The 19670-nt window shown below is 34.9% G+C and overlaps 1 protein-coding gene across 1 annotated transcript in view; it reads left to right on the top strand.

Moving 5' to 3' along the window:
• The first annotated feature begins 7164 nt into the window (after window positions 1–7164).
• LOC144978479 (uncharacterized) overlaps window positions 7165–19670 on the top strand; it is a 56034-nt gene continuing 43528 nt past the window's right edge. Inside the window, exons 1-4 of the mRNA XM_078924623.1 lie at window positions 7165–7520; window positions 8855–8909; window positions 12828–12949; window positions 16557–16631. Of these exons, the coding sequence (XP_078780749.1) occupies window positions 7461–7520; window positions 8855–8909; window positions 12828–12949; window positions 16557–16631 (312 nt within the window). The 5' untranslated portion in view covers window positions 7165–7460. The remainder of the gene's footprint in view (window positions 7521–8854; window positions 8910–12827; window positions 12950–16556; window positions 16632–19670) is intronic.

The following is a 19670-nucleotide window of genomic DNA, read 5'->3' as shown; positions in this document are numbered from 1 at the left end:
AACGAACAAACACACAAAACAATCTGTAACTTTAAACGTTTATAGTCTTGTTAATACAGTTTAGTGAGAATTACTCATAAAAGTGGGTGGCACAAAACAATGACAAACACCCGAATGACGTCAACTTCATTCTATCTATAGAGATACAGATTTTAAAATCCAAACCACCAGTCCGATGTGTACTTATTTGCATGACTGATATCCCAAATTATTATGGGCTCATTGTTGTAATGGAGATACTCTCAAACCATACAATGCGCTTTCGGATCGGAAGGGCCTGGGTTCGAGCCTCGCTCGGCGCATAGTTGAGTCATTGGAAAATGCTCTTTACTTACATTCTCTCAACGTACTCAGGCGTAAAACGAGTACCTGGCCGTTGACAGTGTTGTCTCTGTCACAAAGAATTGTAATATCGCCTAACAGACGTCATGTTTCGATCACAACACTGTGCCTTAGAACAATTTGGATTATTAGACCTGTAAATAAGTACAGGTTGGTGTTAACTCAACATAAAGTATTGACAAAGGAAAATAAAACGAATACGACGAATAGATAAACGAATGAAGCTATAAATGTAACAAAACTTTTCATCGCGCTGGCTAATGACGCTATTTATTGTCATTTTCATCATGTATTCAATTTAGTTCTGGAAAAATCGCTCGCTGAACGTTAAGTTGTTTTAGAACGAAATTAAAGGCGATGAAGCGAGAACTATTTGATTTTGGGGAGAAAAATTCTACAAACCTCATGAAATATTCAATGGAGAATGGAAATTGAAAGGCAAAATAATACGTTACGTTGTTTACTTGTTTACATATTGCGGCAATGTTGTCTAGTGGTATGACACTCCCTTTCGGATCAGAAGATCCTGGATTCAAACCTCGCTCGGCGCATAGTTGAGTCCTTGGAAAAGACTCTTTTCTAACATTCTCTCACCGTGCTCGGGTGTAAAACGAGTACCTGGCCGTTAACAGCGTTGTAACAGGCGTCATGTCTCGTCCTACATGCTGTTGGCAAAGGATCCTTTGTAAAGTGCTTTGAGTGCGCTATATGAAAAAGCTCAACTTTTTTTTACCTGAAATTTTTAGATGGCACAATGTAATTTTTCCTGTCAGATTTGAAATATAAAAATAACAAATTCGGGAGCAAGCAATAGTTTAAGATAAAAATCTAAAATGGTGCTTATAAGACGGAGCGAGACAAAGCAGAACGGAAGATACGTAAAAGGTATCTTTCATAAAAATAATAAAACTTGCGGCGTTCATTTACAACGTTTTCATGTTACCATCAGTTAGCCCTAAGCAGCCATTGACACAACATTCGTTATGATAACTTTCTTAGAGGATCATGCGACTACATTTGGGATTCTTCGTTAAATATTTTACTATCCATCCATATACCAATCAATAAATTAATCTATCTATTTTTCCATCTATCTATTTGGTTATCTGTCTGTCCGTTTATTTATCTATCTATCTATCTATCTATCTATCTATCTATCTATCTATCTATCTATCTATCTATCTATCTATCTATCTGCCGATTACTCTATCTTTCCATTTATCTATCTATCTAACCATCTATCCATATAATAATATAAACGGCCTAATATAAATGTAATTTCATTCAACTTCTACAATATTGTTTAATCCTTCAGCGAGTTTGTATAATTTTCTTTCTATCTATCTGTCTATCTATCTATCTATCTATCTATCTATCTATCTATCTATCTATCTATCTATCTATCTATCTATCTATCTATCTATCTATCTATCTATCTATCACCTGACGATGGCCGAAAGGCCTAAAACATCGATGTAGACTGACTCCAACATCGTGGTAAATATTACAATTATATATATATATATATATATATATATATATAATTTATTTATCTATTTATTTCTTTCTTTCTTTCTTTATTTATTTATTTATTTATTTATTTATTTATTTATTTATTTTTTTATCAATCTATCCATCAATCTGTCTATAATGTGTCGGTCGGATGGCGATTTACCAATCTATCAATCTATCCATCTCTTTATTTATCTAATTAGAAGGAGGTCGGACGCTGATGAATAAATAACAGAACAAAACCTTGTCCAATGTTCCCACCACTTTAAAATTCCCGAGGAGAAGATTTGATACAAAAGATCGACTCAGTTTAGTCAGCCTACAATAACTAGGTGACGATTTTATATATTTGTTATGGTCTTCCCTATCGTATTTAGAATTGTCCTCAAACTTTGGTCACACGCCTAAAGCACGTATCTTGGTTTGGCTGGATTTTAGTTCATTCCCTGTAATATTCTTGTTTTGGATGTGGACGTGTGTTCTGGGATGGGTATGACCGCTTGGTTATCGTTGTATTAAAATGTAAGCGAATGTTTGAATGTCTGTAAGTATGTTGTCTATCCATGATAACCTCAACATTCTTCTATACATCTCAAATGCCTCTAACCTCCAAGTACATTATTTGCCGTGTAGAAAGTACTTATAATATTATTATGTTACCACTACTTTCATTCTGGTCTTCATCTTGAAGTTGTTGTTGGACACAACTTCTCGCATTTTATGAAACCTTTTTATGTTTTTATGAGGAAGTGTTGGCGAAGGAGAGAAAAGGAAGAACATAGATATGTAGCATCAGAAAGAGGCAGTTATGGTTTCTGGGACATGTATGGAGAATAGACGGAATGGAAAAGTTGGTAACATCTGGGATGATCGAAGGAAAGAGAGTTAGGGAGCGTTCACATATTACGTCATCAGCTAGGGGGGAGGGGGGGGTCTACCAAATGTTGACATGTGTTGACATGGGGGAGGGGGGGGGGGTCAGACCCAAGATGATGTCATCAAAACATAGGCAAATTAAGCCTATTTCAAAGTTTGTTCCTTTCAAAACAGCTAAAGATAAATTGCTATGATGAGTATTGCCCATCTCTCAAGAAACAAGATGGGAAAGGGGTATCACTTCTCAAAAGGCGAACTTGCCCTAAATGTTCATTGTATCACTCCTCGATCACAGCAATGAAAGACCATTCACGAAAATGCGGCATACAAGAAGAACAGCAAATGGGAGAAAGTGATGACGATGAAGATGAAATTGATGATACTATTTATAGTACATTGCCAGAGGTCCAAGGCAGAAACATTTTTGAATCAATTAATTTTATGTTTGGAAATTGAAACAGAAATTCATTCCACTAAAAGACTAATATGCTATAAAATAATTTGCCTCCTATACTATTTTAAATTACACTTTCTGAAATTTTTTTAATAGCACCTGCACCAAGTAGCCTAATTTAAATAATGTTTGTTAGATTTTATCTTTGCAAATTTAAATTTTATGTCCCCATTGTATCGTAAAACATAAATTATCAACAGTTTCTGAAATTAATAAAATGTCTGAATGTGTTTTATCAAACGTTGATAATCAATGTTTATGGTTTGAAAAATGAATAATAAATATTGTGAAATTAAAGTTATCTTTTAGTTTTTATTAAATTAGATGACGTCATCATCTGTTGGGGGAGGGGGGGGGGTCAGGTCAATGATGACAAGTGATGACTTGGGGGAGGGGGGGGGTCTAAAAAGGGCAAATTTTTGATGACGTAATATGTGAACGCTCCCTTAGAGGAAGACAGAGAATGATATATTTATTAAATAACCTAAGAACGGCCATAAGTCATTTTAAAAGCAACGTAGACTTCATGATCACCGCAGAGGATCGTGATACGTGGAGGAGACAGCTGACCGACAACGTGTTCAAGTGTACATACAAGCCATGATGGATGATGATGAAGTATGTCGTCAAGGGGTATAGATAGTATGCGCTTGGCTAAGAAACTCACAACATTGCCATCCGAAAGTATAATGACCAACACCCAAAACGAGCGTATATATTCTGATTAATACAGTTCAGTGAGAATTACTCGTAAGCGCGGATGGCAAAAAACAATAACAAAGACATGAGTGACATCAACTTCGTTCTATCTGTACATATTGTTTTGTAATAAATGTTTAATTGTTATAACACTTTTGTGTCGTTCCTTCTGTTAAATCAAAGTATCATGTTCATATTACCTACTCACGTATTCCTAGGCGTGTGCACACTAACAGAAGTTGTCTAATCAATCTCTCCTCCTCTCCATCTTGGCTCAACATTGTAATATTGTGGGCAATGAGCCTTTTAGCTCTGGGTCCTTCTAATGTTACGGACCGCATAATTTGTCTGTTATCTTAAGAAAATGATGTTTCTCGAACCATCTACAATACTACACTTAACAATATCTATCTACATATTAGGAAATGAACCGCGATATTGCAATCTATATGTCTACATCTATGTTTCCGGCCATCATCAGGAGTTTTGGAATATGCAGTACTATCAGATGTTGTTGTTGTCAACCTGTTAACATGTCTAGCACTCCTAATATCAGATTTGCATAATAATACGATTAAATATCTATCTATCCATTTTTCTATCTATTACTATTATTATTATTATTATTATTATTATTATTATTATTATTATTATTATTATTATTATTATTATTATTATTATTATTATTATTATTGTTATTATTATTATTATTGTAATTATTATTTGATATAATGCCAATATCCACAAATAGTGCTCAGGGGGGTTACAATATTTTTTTTTTTTTTTTTTTTTTTTTGGGGGGGGGGGGGGGGGGGGGGGGGGGGGGTGGGGGGTTGTATTACACATGTTCATTCATTCGACTACAAAATCACTAGAGTCACACACATCTTGTTCGAAATTCACATGGAATCACGCTGAGCAGAATGAAAAAGATCGTCGGTTTTTTAGATGCCGTTTGAAGACTGGTAGACTTTCACATTGTCCGGTTTTAGTTGGTAAAGAATTCCATACGATTGGAGCCGAAAATGAAAAACCACGCTCGGCAAACTTTGTTCTTGGGATATTTTTATCCAGTAGCGAAGAACTGATGGATCGCAGGGATCGAGTTGGTTTATATTCCCCGACAAGGCATTCAAGGTATTCAGGTGGTGTATGGTGAAGGCAATTGTAAGCAAAACATGCCATTTTGTATTTTATTATTTTCTCTATTGAAAGCCAGTGTAGTGACTTAAGGACCGGTGTTATATGATCCCAAGGCTTTGTCCTTGTATATGAGCAGCTTTGTTTTGCATCAACTGTAGTCTGTTCAGCGATGACTTTGGTAGGCCGCACAGCCTATCTATCTATCTATCTATCTATCTATCTATCTATCTATCTATCTATCTATCTATCTATCTATCTATCTATCTATCTATCTATCTATCGATTTAAATATCTTTCTATAGAGGTATAAAACAAAAGCAATGAAATAACAGTGCTAGACTTTAATATTAACGAAATGGTAAATAAGTATTCTATTTAACTATTATCTCTCTCTCTATCTATCTATCTATCTCTCTATCTATCTATCTATCTATCTATCTATCTATCGACCTATTTAACTATTTATCTATCAATCTATTTATTTATCTACCTTTTCGTTTATTTATCCATCCATCTATATTATCATTTAATTTAAACGAAACATTGAGAAATTTGTCTAATTTACTTCAACAGTCCTGTATCTTGCTTTTTCAGCCTTGCTTTTACAGCAGCGTTGTAACAGTACAGTAAATCAAATCCTTCAATAATAAATTTATCCTATCATGACATTGCATTTGATCCATTTACGTGCATGGGGATTTTTCTTCAATTATGTTTTATCTATTAATCGTTTCATCCAACGTGTACTTATGTGCAGGTCTGATAACCCAATTCCTTATGTAATGGGAATATCTAAAAATGACACAACATATTGTCCATTATAACAATGTTAAAATAGGTCCATAAGTGGGTTCGGATGTCAGACCTCTATATATGTATTTCTATGTCAGTTTAACTTTCAGAACGTCCATGTCCGACGTGCACATATTTTCAGGTCTGATCACCGAACGCAATTATGAGTTTGCTTTAACACTGTTGTAATGAACGACATTTTGCGTTGTTTGAGAGTATTTCCAATTAACACCACAATAAAGCCATGATGATTTGGTTTATCAACAGCCCTAAAAATAAGTAACAGTCGTCCACATCACGTTATGTCTTTATAAATAATGACAATGTGAAATTGAATGTAAGCTTCAATTTAATTACAAAAACAGATCAAATGAACGTTTCAGGTTTCCCCTTTATCAACAAAACAGGATGTATGAAACACTACAGATGAATGAGATAATGTGGTAGTGGCGTAGTTAAGATGAATAAACAAAAAAGGTTCTGCTTATTCATCTTAACTACGCCACTACCACAATATCTCATTCATCTGTAGTGTTTCATTCATCCTGTTTTGTTGATAAAGGGGAAACCCGAAACGTTCATTTGATTTGTTTTGTAATTAAATTGAAGCTTACATTCAATTTCACATTATCATCATTTTTTCGAGCTTCGAGCAGCAACATTTACACTGTCTTTATAAATTAAATTTAAGTTTGATTTTTACATTTCTCTTTCATTGCTATTTTATACGTGGTGTTCAATTATTTCCATAACTACAATAAAACCACAAACAACAATTGGGCGTATCAGTCTATATCTATGTTTATTTATTTGCAGCTCTGATAAAGCATATTGTTATGGGCCGACGTGGACTTATTTGCAGGTCAGATTACCCAATTCCTTATGAGCTCATTGTTGTAATGGAAATCTAAAAAAGAAAATGACGCAAAATATTGTCCATTATAACAATGTTAAACTAGGCCTGTAAGTGCATTCGGATATCAGACTTGCATATATATGTACACATCGTAATGAGCGCATTCATTGTTGTATCGAAATACTAATACAATGTTAAATCGAGCCCATAATTTCCTTCAGTTATCAGACCTGAATATATGTGCACCTATGTCTATACACGTCGGTTCCATTCATTCCTCCATTCATTCATCTATTCATTCGTCCATTCATTCATGCATTCATTCATTAAATTAACAATTATCATATCTATGTGGACAGGATATTCTGAAAGGAAGGTTAGTCAAAAGAACACAATACTCTCAAACAGAATTATAATTGAAGACACACCTTTTTCCTTGACATCATCAACAGAAAGAAACTAGATTACTTCCGGTGTCAACAGGAAGTTTGTGTAAGATTTCAAACCACCCTGAATGCTTGTTCCATCTCACATCGAATTGGAACTAAAGAAACATCAAATAACCTAGATTAATCGAAGCAAATAGAAAGTATAAAAGTATTGAACATCCTTTTCATCTTATGTGACACGAATATGTTGAGAGTAACAACACCATCCACGTTTACAAGTTGATGAACAGTTTAATTTGAATTAGAAGCAATTTTTATTTATACCGCCATTTGACATTGAGAGAGATAAGTCGTGAGACAATCTAAATCTATTCCAGGAATACTAAAATCTAACAAAATGCCGCCCAATCGTAATCGAAAAGATGGCAAAATCACATTGGCAAAATTCAAAAAAAAGGTGAGAACAAATCTTAATATTTCGTCATTTATACTGAATATTTGTCATCTTAGATTTTGCCGTCGTTGTCGTTGGATCCTCCATCATCATCATCATCATCATCATCATCATCATCATCATCATCATCATCATCATCATCATCATCATCATCATCATCATCGTCATAATCATCATCAACAAAAAAAAATCAATAATAATAATAATGATAATAATAATAATAATAATAATAATAATAATAATAATAATAATAATAATAATAATAATAATAATAATAATAACAATAATAATAAGTTAACTTATAGAGCACCTTACACAGAAGTCTCAGAGCGAAATATCAAATTATTGGGAAGTACAATGGACGTGGTGATACAACGCAATGTATTAAACAGTTATGTATGTTTATTACAACACCTACCTCTCTTTTGTCCCTTTTAATGTAAATGTTGCTGCTCGAAGCTCGAAGAAATGAATAATAATGTGAAATTGATTGTAAGCTTCAATTTAATTCCAAAAACAGATCAAATGAACGTGTCGGGTTTCCCCTTTATCAACAAAACAGAATGAATGAAACACCACAGATGAATGACATAACTTGATTATTTCATTCATCTGTGGTGTTTCATTCATTCTGTTTTGTTGATAAAGGGGAAACCCGAAACGTTCATTTGATCTGTTTTTGTAATTAAATTGAAGCTTACAATCAATTTCACATTATTATTTATTTGTCCCTTTTAACACATCGGTCAGATAAAAAGTGATAACTGACCGTTTGCTGATGTAGAAAAATGTGATATTCTTGGTGATATATCCCATTTGTATTTTCAATTGTGTATTTTGTGGCTATTTAGTCTCGTGGTATGACGCCCGCCTTCGGATCGGAAGGTTCTGGATTCGAATCCCCGAGCGGCGAATAGTTGAATCCTTGAAAAAGGTTCTTTACTTACATTCTCTCATCGTACTTAGGTGTAAAATGAGTTCCTAGCCGTTAACAGCAATGTCTCCGTCCGAACAAAATTGTAATATCGCCTAAGAGGCTTCATGTCTCATCCTACATGTTAAGTGTTACTGTTGGCTAGCTGCTTTGAACACGTTTAATGGATATTGCTCTATAAAAGCTCAAGTTTTTTGGTATTTTTCTTAAAGTTTTCTTAGATATGGGAATGTGGTGTATTAATAAGATTGAGGATTTTTCACCGATTCGGTAACTTATTGACCTCGAAGGTCAATATAATTCCTGACATCGGTCAAAAATCGTATATTCTTATCAATCTAATCGTGCAATGGTTCTCCAATTCCCATTGCTGACATGTAATATACTTTGTTTCCCATTACAGAACCTCATCTTTTCCCCCGAGGTGACAGCTATGAATCAAAAACTCAGTTTAATGAGTGAGTATATTTTGTTATGGGTTATATATAGTCAGTCATCTATTGAGTGAATGTATTTGGTACCTAAATCAGTCCCTTGATCGGTAACTTATTACAAAGATCAGCGTTGTAAAGCCTTTCAAAACATTTGTTTCCATGCAAATTGTCCCCACAATAATAAAGCAGAGAAGTTGTGACATCACACTTCTGGTTCCAAATTCATTGGAAGTGTCAGTGTAATCCTGTCCTTCGGAGGACTAATAATAAAAAGGTTAAATATTGAATTATAAGTTGCCATCATTTAAATATTTAAGTAGCTGGATGTATAGGCAGATTCTAAAGATGAAAGGACGTAAAAGAACGAGGATCGAGGATCTTTATTAACGATGAGCATATATTTAGATTAGAACATAAGATGCCATCATTCAGGAACCAGAAGTTCAATTATACAAGACGTGTATCCAGTCCTCTTGAAGCGTGGTTTTAAACTTTCAATGAGATTGGAACCAGTTTTTTTTACACCACGCTCTTGTTCTCTATTGTATTGATTGTGGATGTGGTGGACACAACAAAGGGGCAGAATCAGTGAAAAAGGTATTCACCTTATAGTATATGAATGGTGGCTGATATGGGTGCTAAATGGTAAGGACCCTCTAATTACTGAACTTAGTGCAAATGAAAGGATCCTTGTGTTAATTCTAGTTAATATTATACATCATAATATGTAGTAGTACTAGTAGTAGTAGTAGTAGTAGTAGTAGTAGTAGTAGTAGTAGTAGTAGTTGTAGTAGTAGTAGTAGTTGTAGCAGTAATAGTAGTAGTAGTAGTAGTAGTAGTAGTAGTAGTAGTAGTAGTGGTAGTAGTGGTAGTAGTAGTAGTAGTAGTAGTAGTAGTAGTAGTAGTAGTAGTAGTAGCAGTAGTAGCAATAGTAGTAGTATTAGTAGTAGTAGTAGTAGTAGTAGTAGTAGTAGTAGTAGTAGTAGTAGTAGTAGTAGTAGTATCAATAGTAGTAGTAGTGGTATTAGTAGTAGTAGTAGTAGTAGTAGTAGTAGTAGTAGTAGTAGTAGTAGTAGTAGTAGTAGTAGTAGTAGTAGTAGTAGTAGTAGTAGTAGTAGTAGTAGCAGTAGTTGCCAGGAGAGAGCCAAATGGGAAAATCTTTTAAAACGTTTTCATACAATCTTAGCTAGGACAACAACAAAAATGTGATCTTAAAAAACGACTTGGGTTAGAAAGTTGAACAAAATCTTTTATATCCGTCTAGACACTGTAAGTAAGCAAAGATCACATGAAACCAATTCTGTGAGTGAAAGCTCGCAATCGGCGTGGTGCATGGAATTAATTTTTTACACTGAACGAACTGGTATATTTTTTTTTAATCGCATGTCGCCTCAAATATAATCTGCTCGTTATGGATTTATGGTAATGAACTCGCCTTCGGATGGGTAGGTCTAGGGTTCGAGTCATGCTCTTTCAATGGCGTTTAACTAACCTGGAAGAGCTTTTAAAACAAAACAAACAAACGTTTAGAATTCCACACTAATCCACTAAATAACTGAATTCCAAGCAAAGTAGTTGGAAAAATTGGAATGTCGAAATCAGATCTGAAATAGTTATATCTAATCCACATCGCTCGATATAGTAGATTTATAGGACAGACGGGAACGATAAAAAGAGAAAATTAACTGTGTTGAGCCATTGTTCCTTTTAATTTCTTCTTTACCCCCCCCCCCCCCCACACACACACACACACCCCATCCCCTTACCTTCTCCCAAGTCAAGTATTGTTTTTTTGCCCAACAAATTAAAAATAAAAATAATAATGACCGATTTTTCTCGCGATTTCAGTCAATCAATGCAAAGTTGTTGTTTTGTTTTTGAGTGCTCTTTTTCACTTTTATTTTTACGATGGCTCAGCGTCGGGATTTCCCACTTTGTAATATGCTGGCTGTAGTTAGTGACTGGCCGGGTGACACCATTGGAGGACTCATGCTCTCTTTTCTGTCCTTGGATAAAACACCTGAGTCAAATCGGATAAAGTTTACGAACATCGTAAACTTTACCTTATTTGACTCAAGTGTGAATCTAACTGTTATAGAGACATTGTAAGAGTGGACGTCTTGCAGACGACGTGTATTTTAAGAAATAGAAATAAGTTGGTTTTTAAATATTATTTTTCATCGTCTAGTTAATCCCCGGTAAAAACCGTTTAGAGAAGATGGGTCCCATTTTTATCATTCATGTGGCTGGCTCAACGGTGCGATGTATTTTCGACCGTGATCTCCTATGATGTCAGCCGAGGCAGTGTGATGTTTTTGGGAATGGACTTGTCTTGTGTATTTTTCTCTTTGCTTTGTCTGAAACTCAACACTCAATTTTCTCAGATTTTTTTCTTTTTCTCATATCTTTGTCAATGTCAGGCTTTTCCATCTGTAAAGGAAATTTACTCACTTACTTACTTACTTACTTACTTACGTACTTCCGGTGTCAGGTTGACGGAATGGTACGCCATTTTTCTCTGTTGCACGTTTTTTGGCTACATTCAGCTGCAGATAGTCCCTCCATCCTTTCACATCATCCATCCATGGTGTTCTAGATGGTCTGCCCTTTGGTCTCCTGCCTTCAACGTTGCCCTCTAAATTATCTTCCATAATAGATTTGTGTCTTTTTACATGGGCAAAATATATCAATTTCCTTGATTTTATTTTGTAGAGCAAGGTTGTTAGGAAAGTGAAGTTTGTTTTATTTCTACTATTATTACGATCAGTGTGGCAAAAATAAACACGCACTGGTACTTCGCCGTGTTTTTAAGGTAGCCTTCACCTCTTAAAATAGGTTTCATCTGATTGGGTAAGCCAAGGGTGGAGAGAGGAAGGGGGTGAGGATCAAAATCCTACGCTGTTTCTAATGAGCGTGAACGACTTTCTACAGAGAGCCCCTGGGTTATATTGAATCCCATTCAATGAAGAGGACTCGCAATCGTTTCAAGTTTCACCTCATTCTTGAGCGTGCAAAGGAATACTGATTCTTACAACTGAATAATGAATTCGTGAAGCCAGCGATGATATATTGTAGCTGAAGGCTGAAATAGAAGGACTGTCTATGTCTAGTGTGTGTGTGTGTGTGTGCGTGTGTGTTTGTGTGTGTGCGTAAGTCTTTATTTTTGTTCTCTTTTATTTTTCTTGGGTTTTTTTTTCAATTCTTTCCCATTCAACGCAAAACAATAGTTACCGTACATTACAAATCGTATTTTTGTCATTTTAAAAAAGAAAATATTTACCTAATTTAAAAAAAATATATCGATCGATCAGGATGATCCAACGTGCACGTAGTATTTGCAGGTCTGATAACCGAAGTCAATTATGGACGTGTTATTATTAACATTATTGTAATGGACAATATTTTGTGTTGGTTCGAGAGTATTTCCATTACAACAATGAGCTCAAAACTGTTGGTTATCCGACCTTCAACTAGGTACACTTATGTCACACAACACACACAAACACACACACACACATATACATATATATATATATGTGTGTGTGTGTGTGTGTGTGTGTGTGTGTGTGTGTGTGTGTGTGGCTATGTGGGCTAGAGGTATGACACTCGCCTTTGGACCCAAAACCCTCGGGAAATGCCTCTTAACTCACATTCTCTCACCGTGCTCGTGTGGAAAATGAGTACCTGGCCGTCAACAGCGTTGTATCTGTCCTTAAAAAATGTGGCATCACCTAACAGACGTCATGTCTCGTCCTATTGGAAAGGGACCCCTTGCACAGCGCTTTGAGCACATGTTGTGGATATTGCGCTCATTTCATTCTTTCAGATATGTCAGGTTTATTCAGGTGTAATAGCTTTACGAGACAATTACTATGTTCATTGTGTAATCCAGTGTCTATTATTCAAACCAATCTCTAAATGTTTCTCCACTTAAAATTTCAGAGTTGGATCGAGAAGTGGCCATGCAGGAATACGAATCGGTGCTGAAGGCAAAGAAAGAAGAGCGTACCGCCCTGCGTATAGGCAACAGCTGCCTGACGCATATGAGATTTCATGAATTACAGGTAAACGTAGTCATTAAGTAAGAGCCACGAGGCCCACTAGAGCCGGTTTACTCGGCTTCTATAATATATTATGTTATACAATTATGTTGTTCTTGTAAAGCGCTTTGAGCACGTTTAGTGGATATTGCGCTATATAAAAGCTCAATTTTGTTTTCTTTTATAGCGTTAAAGAAGCATTGGCATTTGCTTGACACACCTCGGAAAGTTCTTTACACCAGATCTAATAGACCCAGCCACCCAATCCTTGCAGGGTAGACAGATGGATTAGAAAAATAAAAACACGTTTTGGCTGAATCCGCGACCGATATTGGTCCCGCTGTATTTAAGCGAATGCTCTACCAAAATTAACTATCGGGACCCTTCTAATCACTTGTAAACTATTATGTTGATCTTATTTTTCCTTAAGTGTTGATGCAATGCGTTTAGTTAACATTCTCACAACACCTCCTGTCTGATATAACGTACCATTGCACAAAACTGTGTATAAATTTAAACGTTTATAGTCCCATTGATAGAATTTAGCGAGAACTATCCATAAAAATGGATGCCTAAAATTAATAACAAAGTGCCAAATGACGTCAATTTCGCTCCTTATATATTTTATTGTTTCCTAAAGAGAAACGATTTTTGAGTGATTACAACAACTCTGGATCATTATTATTTTACTCATTTTGATAGTTTATCGAGACCAGTCACAACGAGACTCAATCTCCAATTTTCCTGATCCTAAATTGCCTATTCCATTTTTTTCCTATTCTATTTTAGTGTTTTTTGAAGAAGGGCTCTATGCTCAAAAGGCCCCAGAATAGGTATTTTATTCTTGTTTTGTTTTGTTGTGGGCTGTTATTTGAGTTAGGTTTATTTCGTTCATTTTTTACAGTCCACAGTTTCTAGAAGCGTAGTATTCTATCTGTTTTAGTCATCGCATTTCCTTGAGTACATTCGGGTGGCTAAAACTCTCCAATTTCAAACTAAAATTTGTGAGCCTTCCCTTAAAACTGGTACGGTGCTGGATTTACTAGTTGGCAAAACTTGAACCTGTGTTCAAAATGATTAAAGGTTTGTTAAATGCAGCCATTCGGTCTTGTGGTTTGACACTTGCCTTTCAGATCGGAAGGTCCAGGGTTCTAGTCTTGGCTCTGCGGGGGATAGTTGAGTCCTTGGCAAACGTTCTTTATTCACATTCTCTACCTGGCCTTTAGCAGACTTGTCTCTGTCTGAAACAAATTGTAATATCGCCTCATAGACAGCAAGTCTCGTCCTAGATGTTAGCTGTTGCTGTTGTCTAAGGTGCCCTTGTAAATCGCTTTGAGCAGGTTCAGGGGATAATGCCTATATAAATGAAAAAAAGTATGTTTTATCGAGAAGAGTCAATATTGCTTCTTAAATGATAATTCTAATTTTAGATCTCCTCTTGGGTCATTTGTTCTCGGTTTCCTCTTGGATCATTTGTTCTAGGTTTTCCTCTAGGTTCATTTGTTCTAGATCTCTTCTGGGGTTATATGTGTTCTAGATCTCCTCTTGGGCCATTTGTTCTAGATCTCCTCTGGGGTCATTTGTTCTAGATCTCCTCTTGGGTCATCTGTTCTAGACCTCTTCTTGGGTCATTTGCTCTAGATATACTCTTGGGTTAATTGATCTAGATCTCCCCTTGCGTCTTTTGTTCTAGATCTCCTCTTAGGTCATATGTTCTAGATCTCCTCTTAGGTCATATGTTCTAGATCTCCCCTTGGGTCGTTTGTTCTAGATCTCCTCTTTGGTCCTTTGCTCTAGATCTTCTTTTGAGTCATTTGCTCTAGATCTCCTCTTGGGTCATTTGTTCTAGATCTCCTCTTAAGTCTTTTGTTCTGGATCTCCTCTTGGGTCAATTGATCTAGATCTCCCCTTGAGTCTTTGTTCTAGATCTCCTCCTGGGTCATATGTTCTAGATCTCCTCTTGGGTCTTTTGTTCTAGATCTCCTCTTTTGGTCCTTTGTTCTACGCGTAGATTTCCTCTTGGGTCATTTGTTCTAGATCTCCTCCTGGGTCTTTTGTTCTAGATCTCCTCTTAGGTCATATGTTCTAGATCTCCTCTTAGGTCATATGTTCTAGATCTCCCCTTGGGTCGTTTGTTCTAGATCTCCTCTTTGGTCCTTTGCTCTAGATCTCCTTTTGAGTCATTTGCTCTAGATCTCCTCTTTGGTCCTTTGTTCTACGCGTAGATTTCCTCTTGGGTCATTTGTTCTAGATCTCCTCTTGGGTCATTTGTTCTAGATCTCCTCTTGGGTTATTTGTTATAGATCTTATTTTGGATCATTTGTTCTAGATCTCTTCTGCGGTTATGTGTTCTAGATCTCCTCTTGGGTCATTTGTTCTAGGTCTCCTCTTGGGTCATTTGTTCTAGGTCTCCTCTTGGATCATTTGTTCTAGGTCTCCCCTTGAGTCATTTGTTCCTCCCCGACATAATACCAGTTTGATTTAATGAGTCATAATTATGTTATACACAACATAATCACCAATATTTCGGGATACACAAATGGTATATGCACGATAGGTGCCAAGAATGCTGACGCCTGAACTGAAACTTGAAAGAGTACAGGTGTATTAACAGAGGTTAGGTGAGATGAACAAGAAGGCGACGTGCTCTTCCATCAAACCATCACCGAAGATGAACGTTGGGTTCATTATGACCATGGATTATAACACTCGAGTATGGGCAAGGGTCTAAGCCATTAATCAAAACAACAACAATATCCTCGCGTTCCTCTAAAAAGTTCAAAGATTTGCAGCCGGACAAAAAAAAAGATACTGTCACCAAATTTTTGGACTCGGAGGATGTTGTCCACAAAGAAATTTATGAACAAGGGCACACATATGATTCAACTAGATTTAGCCAAACAAGGGAGAGGTTTAAAGGAAGTTGTGGGGGCGGAAGGGTGGGGGGTGTAAAGCGATCATCGTCTCGCTAGTCCCGGCGTAAGTCACAAAATACAATCAGCTTTGGATCGTTTGGAACTTAAGAATCTGCAATATCTTCCATACATCCTGGACTTTGCTCCATTCGATTGAAAACAAAAATAAAAATCTCCAAAACTGAAAAGCATAATTAGAAAGGAAACCATTATAAAAATAATGATTAAATTAAAAGTGATGTGCTTTATTGTACGCTGATGGCATTCAACAATTTGTCTTACTATAGGTGACTCTGCATTGAACTGAAACGCTACTGTCTCCAAGAAAGATAAGGCTTTATGTTTGGTGCATGTTTTGTGTGTTTAGCTCAATGATTTTACAATGTTATGGCATTGGGGGTATTACTTTTCAATGATATCCTCTCTTCGTATAACAATATGCCAGGATTTTATGATTGTTTCTTGCCAGTTTAACAACTACAGTAGAATATTAAATAAACAATACACAATAATGCTTTTTATTTTAAAAATATTAAAATGCCTGCAATTACATTCTAACCCAAATTTCAGAGTTTCCACGACAATGTGACAAAACAAGCGACTGGTTAATCATAATGTTTTGTATCATCATAATATTATTATGGCCAAACACAGGACAGGCGCCATTGTGATATTAAGATCTTTCTTAATCAAAAACTTGTACATTTCCTCTTCAGTTGCCAATACAGTTGAATGCGAAGGTGTTTGAGGATCGTGATGACAAGCTACGAATGGAGAAAGTCTCTCTCACGGTAGTAATACTTTTAATTTATCTATCAATCCGTCCATTCATATATCTATCTATTTATCTATCAATCTATCTATCTATCCATCTATCTATCAATCTATCTATCTATCTTTCTATCCATCTTTCTATCCATCCATCTATCTATCTATCAACCTTTCTATCTATCTATCTATCTATCTATCTATCTATCTATCTATCTATCTATCTATCTATCTATCTATCTATCTATCTATCTATATATCCATCTATCTATATATCTATCTATCCATCCATTTTATTATCTCTCTGTTTGTAATGTTGTCCCTCTGTTTGTCTCTATCATCTTTTCTCCATCATTCTATTTTAACTCTTGCTAATAAAACTGTCGAGCACTCTTTGGGATCCACGGCTCACATTACCTCACAAACATATCTATCTATCTATTTATACATTTCTCCATTAGTTTAATAACTTATCCCTTAGTTCATTTGTTTTCAAATATAGTGTCACTTTAAGCCTTATGCAGACATATTTGATATAACAGATTATAAGCATAGACCTGGTCATACAACATACGTTTATTTTTTAATTTAGAAACATAAATTCAAACCTACACTGAAGTGCAAGACATTTGATAACACATATGTGACCTATCGTCCCAAAACGTTATTATGTCGGGATGAACCAGATACTCTAAAGCCGAATTAAAGCTAATCTGGTCAAAAATCTGAATTATTGCTATTTATCATTCTAAGATACGACATTCATTCTTTTCAATAAAGCATACACACTCATTGGAAGTCGGATATTTCTGGAAATAAATTCAATTTTAAGCATCTTTATCATTCCGACATAATACCGTTTTGAGACGAGGGGTCACATATGATTTAGCAAGCTTAGAAGTTTAAAGCTCTCTTTAAAAGAAATTGTAGGGGAAAAGTATTTTTAAATAAAGCAAAGGGGTAATATTTATTTAGGGTTTATGAGGAATGTTTATTTAATTGATATAATGTATCTGTCAACTAATGCTCAATATTCAACCATTTAAATAGATGAAACAAACAAAACAAAACAAAACAAAACAACGATTAATGCGTATAGTAAAAAGAAAAATAAATTTCTGCTCAGCATTTTTCAAACAAAGCACGGCATCAAGTTGCTCAGATTAAGTATCTAGAAACGCTATAAAACACTAGTTTAAGAAGTACTGGAACAAGATTGCTCAGTTTGAGATACACACCAGTGGACTTACATCCTGAGAAACTAAAAAAGCAAATTTTATCCTCATTTCCGCTGTGCCACACACAGCCTTCGATAGCCTATTCCGCGCTGTCTAACGAAGAGGAGAGACGTTGATAAAGACATTACTAAGATGATCAATGTAGGCACAATCATAAATAATTTAACTCTCTCTTTACCAGCCATTTTCAGGATTTCCCCAAAACTTCACACCCGACTAACACAAAAATATATTTTTTTATCACTCAAATACAATAGCAGTACTAAGTTCTTGCGATAAATAATTTCTTTAGCAAAACATGCTTCACAGCAGACTGTTCATTTTCTTTAAATATTATGATGTACAAGAAACAAAGGAATAAGAAAAATGTTGGTTTTATCGTAACGAATGTGACGATTTTCCCATAGTTGGTATGGAGAGGGTTAATGATATAAAGCAAATATTTTTACCATTCAGGTATATTCAATCGAAGTATCAATTTCAATAATGTGCATCTTAAAACATATTTAATTTTGTTATCTCCGATGAAAATACGATAAGAAAGTTTAATTTTTTCTCAGAAGTAATGAATATAGATATGCTGTTGTTGCTGATCTTGTGGTAAACATCACCAATGTGTAACTTTTGCCAAAATGATAATAATAATATTAATAATAATAATAATAATAATAATAATAATAATAATAATAATAATAATGATAATAATAATAATAATAATAATAATAACAATAATAAGAATAAGAATAAGAAAAAGAATAAGAATAAGAATAATAATGATAATAATCATATTAATAATAATAATAATAATAATAATAATAATAATAATAATAATAATAATAATAATAATAATAATCATAATAAGAATAATAATAATAATAATAATAATAATAATAATAATAATAATAATAATAATAATAATAATAATAATAATAATACACATTTATATAGCGCTCATTCTCGTGTAAAACACAAGCTCTGGGCACTTTACAATATAAATATCAATTTTAAGTGAAAAAATAAAAAAATAAAATAATAACAACAATAACAATTCATAGCCAAATCAAGGATTCATATAGAGTCAAGAAAAACAAATACAGTAAAAATGTGTCTTGAGATTCTTTTTAAAAGTAGGTAAAGACTTGCACTCCCTCAGACCACGTGGTAGTTCATTCCAAATCTTGGGGCCGAAACAAGCAAACGATCTATCACCAAATTTTGTTCTTGATCTTTTTTCCGAAATTTTCGTTTGGTCATTACATGATCTTAAAGTGTAATTTTCAAATTTACACATGACCACGTGATCTGTGAGATATGCCGGTGCTATACCAGCCAAACACTTATAAACAAGACACGCTGCTTTGTAATATGTGCGCTTTTCAATGGGCAACCAGTGGAGAGAGGCCAACAAAGGGGTTGCATGATCAAATTTTTTTTTGCCAAAAACTAATCTTGCAGCACTGTTTTGCAGTAGTTGCAATTGTTTAATAGAAGCCTGAGGCAAGTTGACAAGCAGCGAGTTACAATAGTCTAGTTTCGAAAAAATGAGGGAAACAACCAATGTTTTACATGTTCCAATTGCAATATACTGACGGATCGAACTGATTTTCTTCAATTGAAAGTATAAAGATTTACAGAGAGCAGAAATGTGAGCTGACATTTTCATTTCTGAATCAAAATAGACACCCAAATTTTTCACAGTCTTTGAAACTTTGATCTTTTCACCCCCAATCAACACCTCAAGACCATCATTCACCTTCAACTGCCCTCTATTTCCCACAATCATCACTTCTGTTTTTGACTCATTCATTTTCAACTTGTTTGCAT

This window comes from Berghia stephanieae, chromosome 8 (assembly GCF_034508935.2).
Source record: "Berghia stephanieae isolate SIO BIC M18660-M18661 chromosome 8, UCSD_Bste_1.3, whole genome shotgun sequence".
Taxonomy (NCBI): domain Eukaryota; kingdom Metazoa; phylum Mollusca; class Gastropoda; order Nudibranchia; family Aeolidiidae; genus Berghia; species Berghia stephanieae.
Note: the sequence above shows the minus strand (reverse complement) of the source record. Positions and strands in the feature narration are given on the sequence as shown.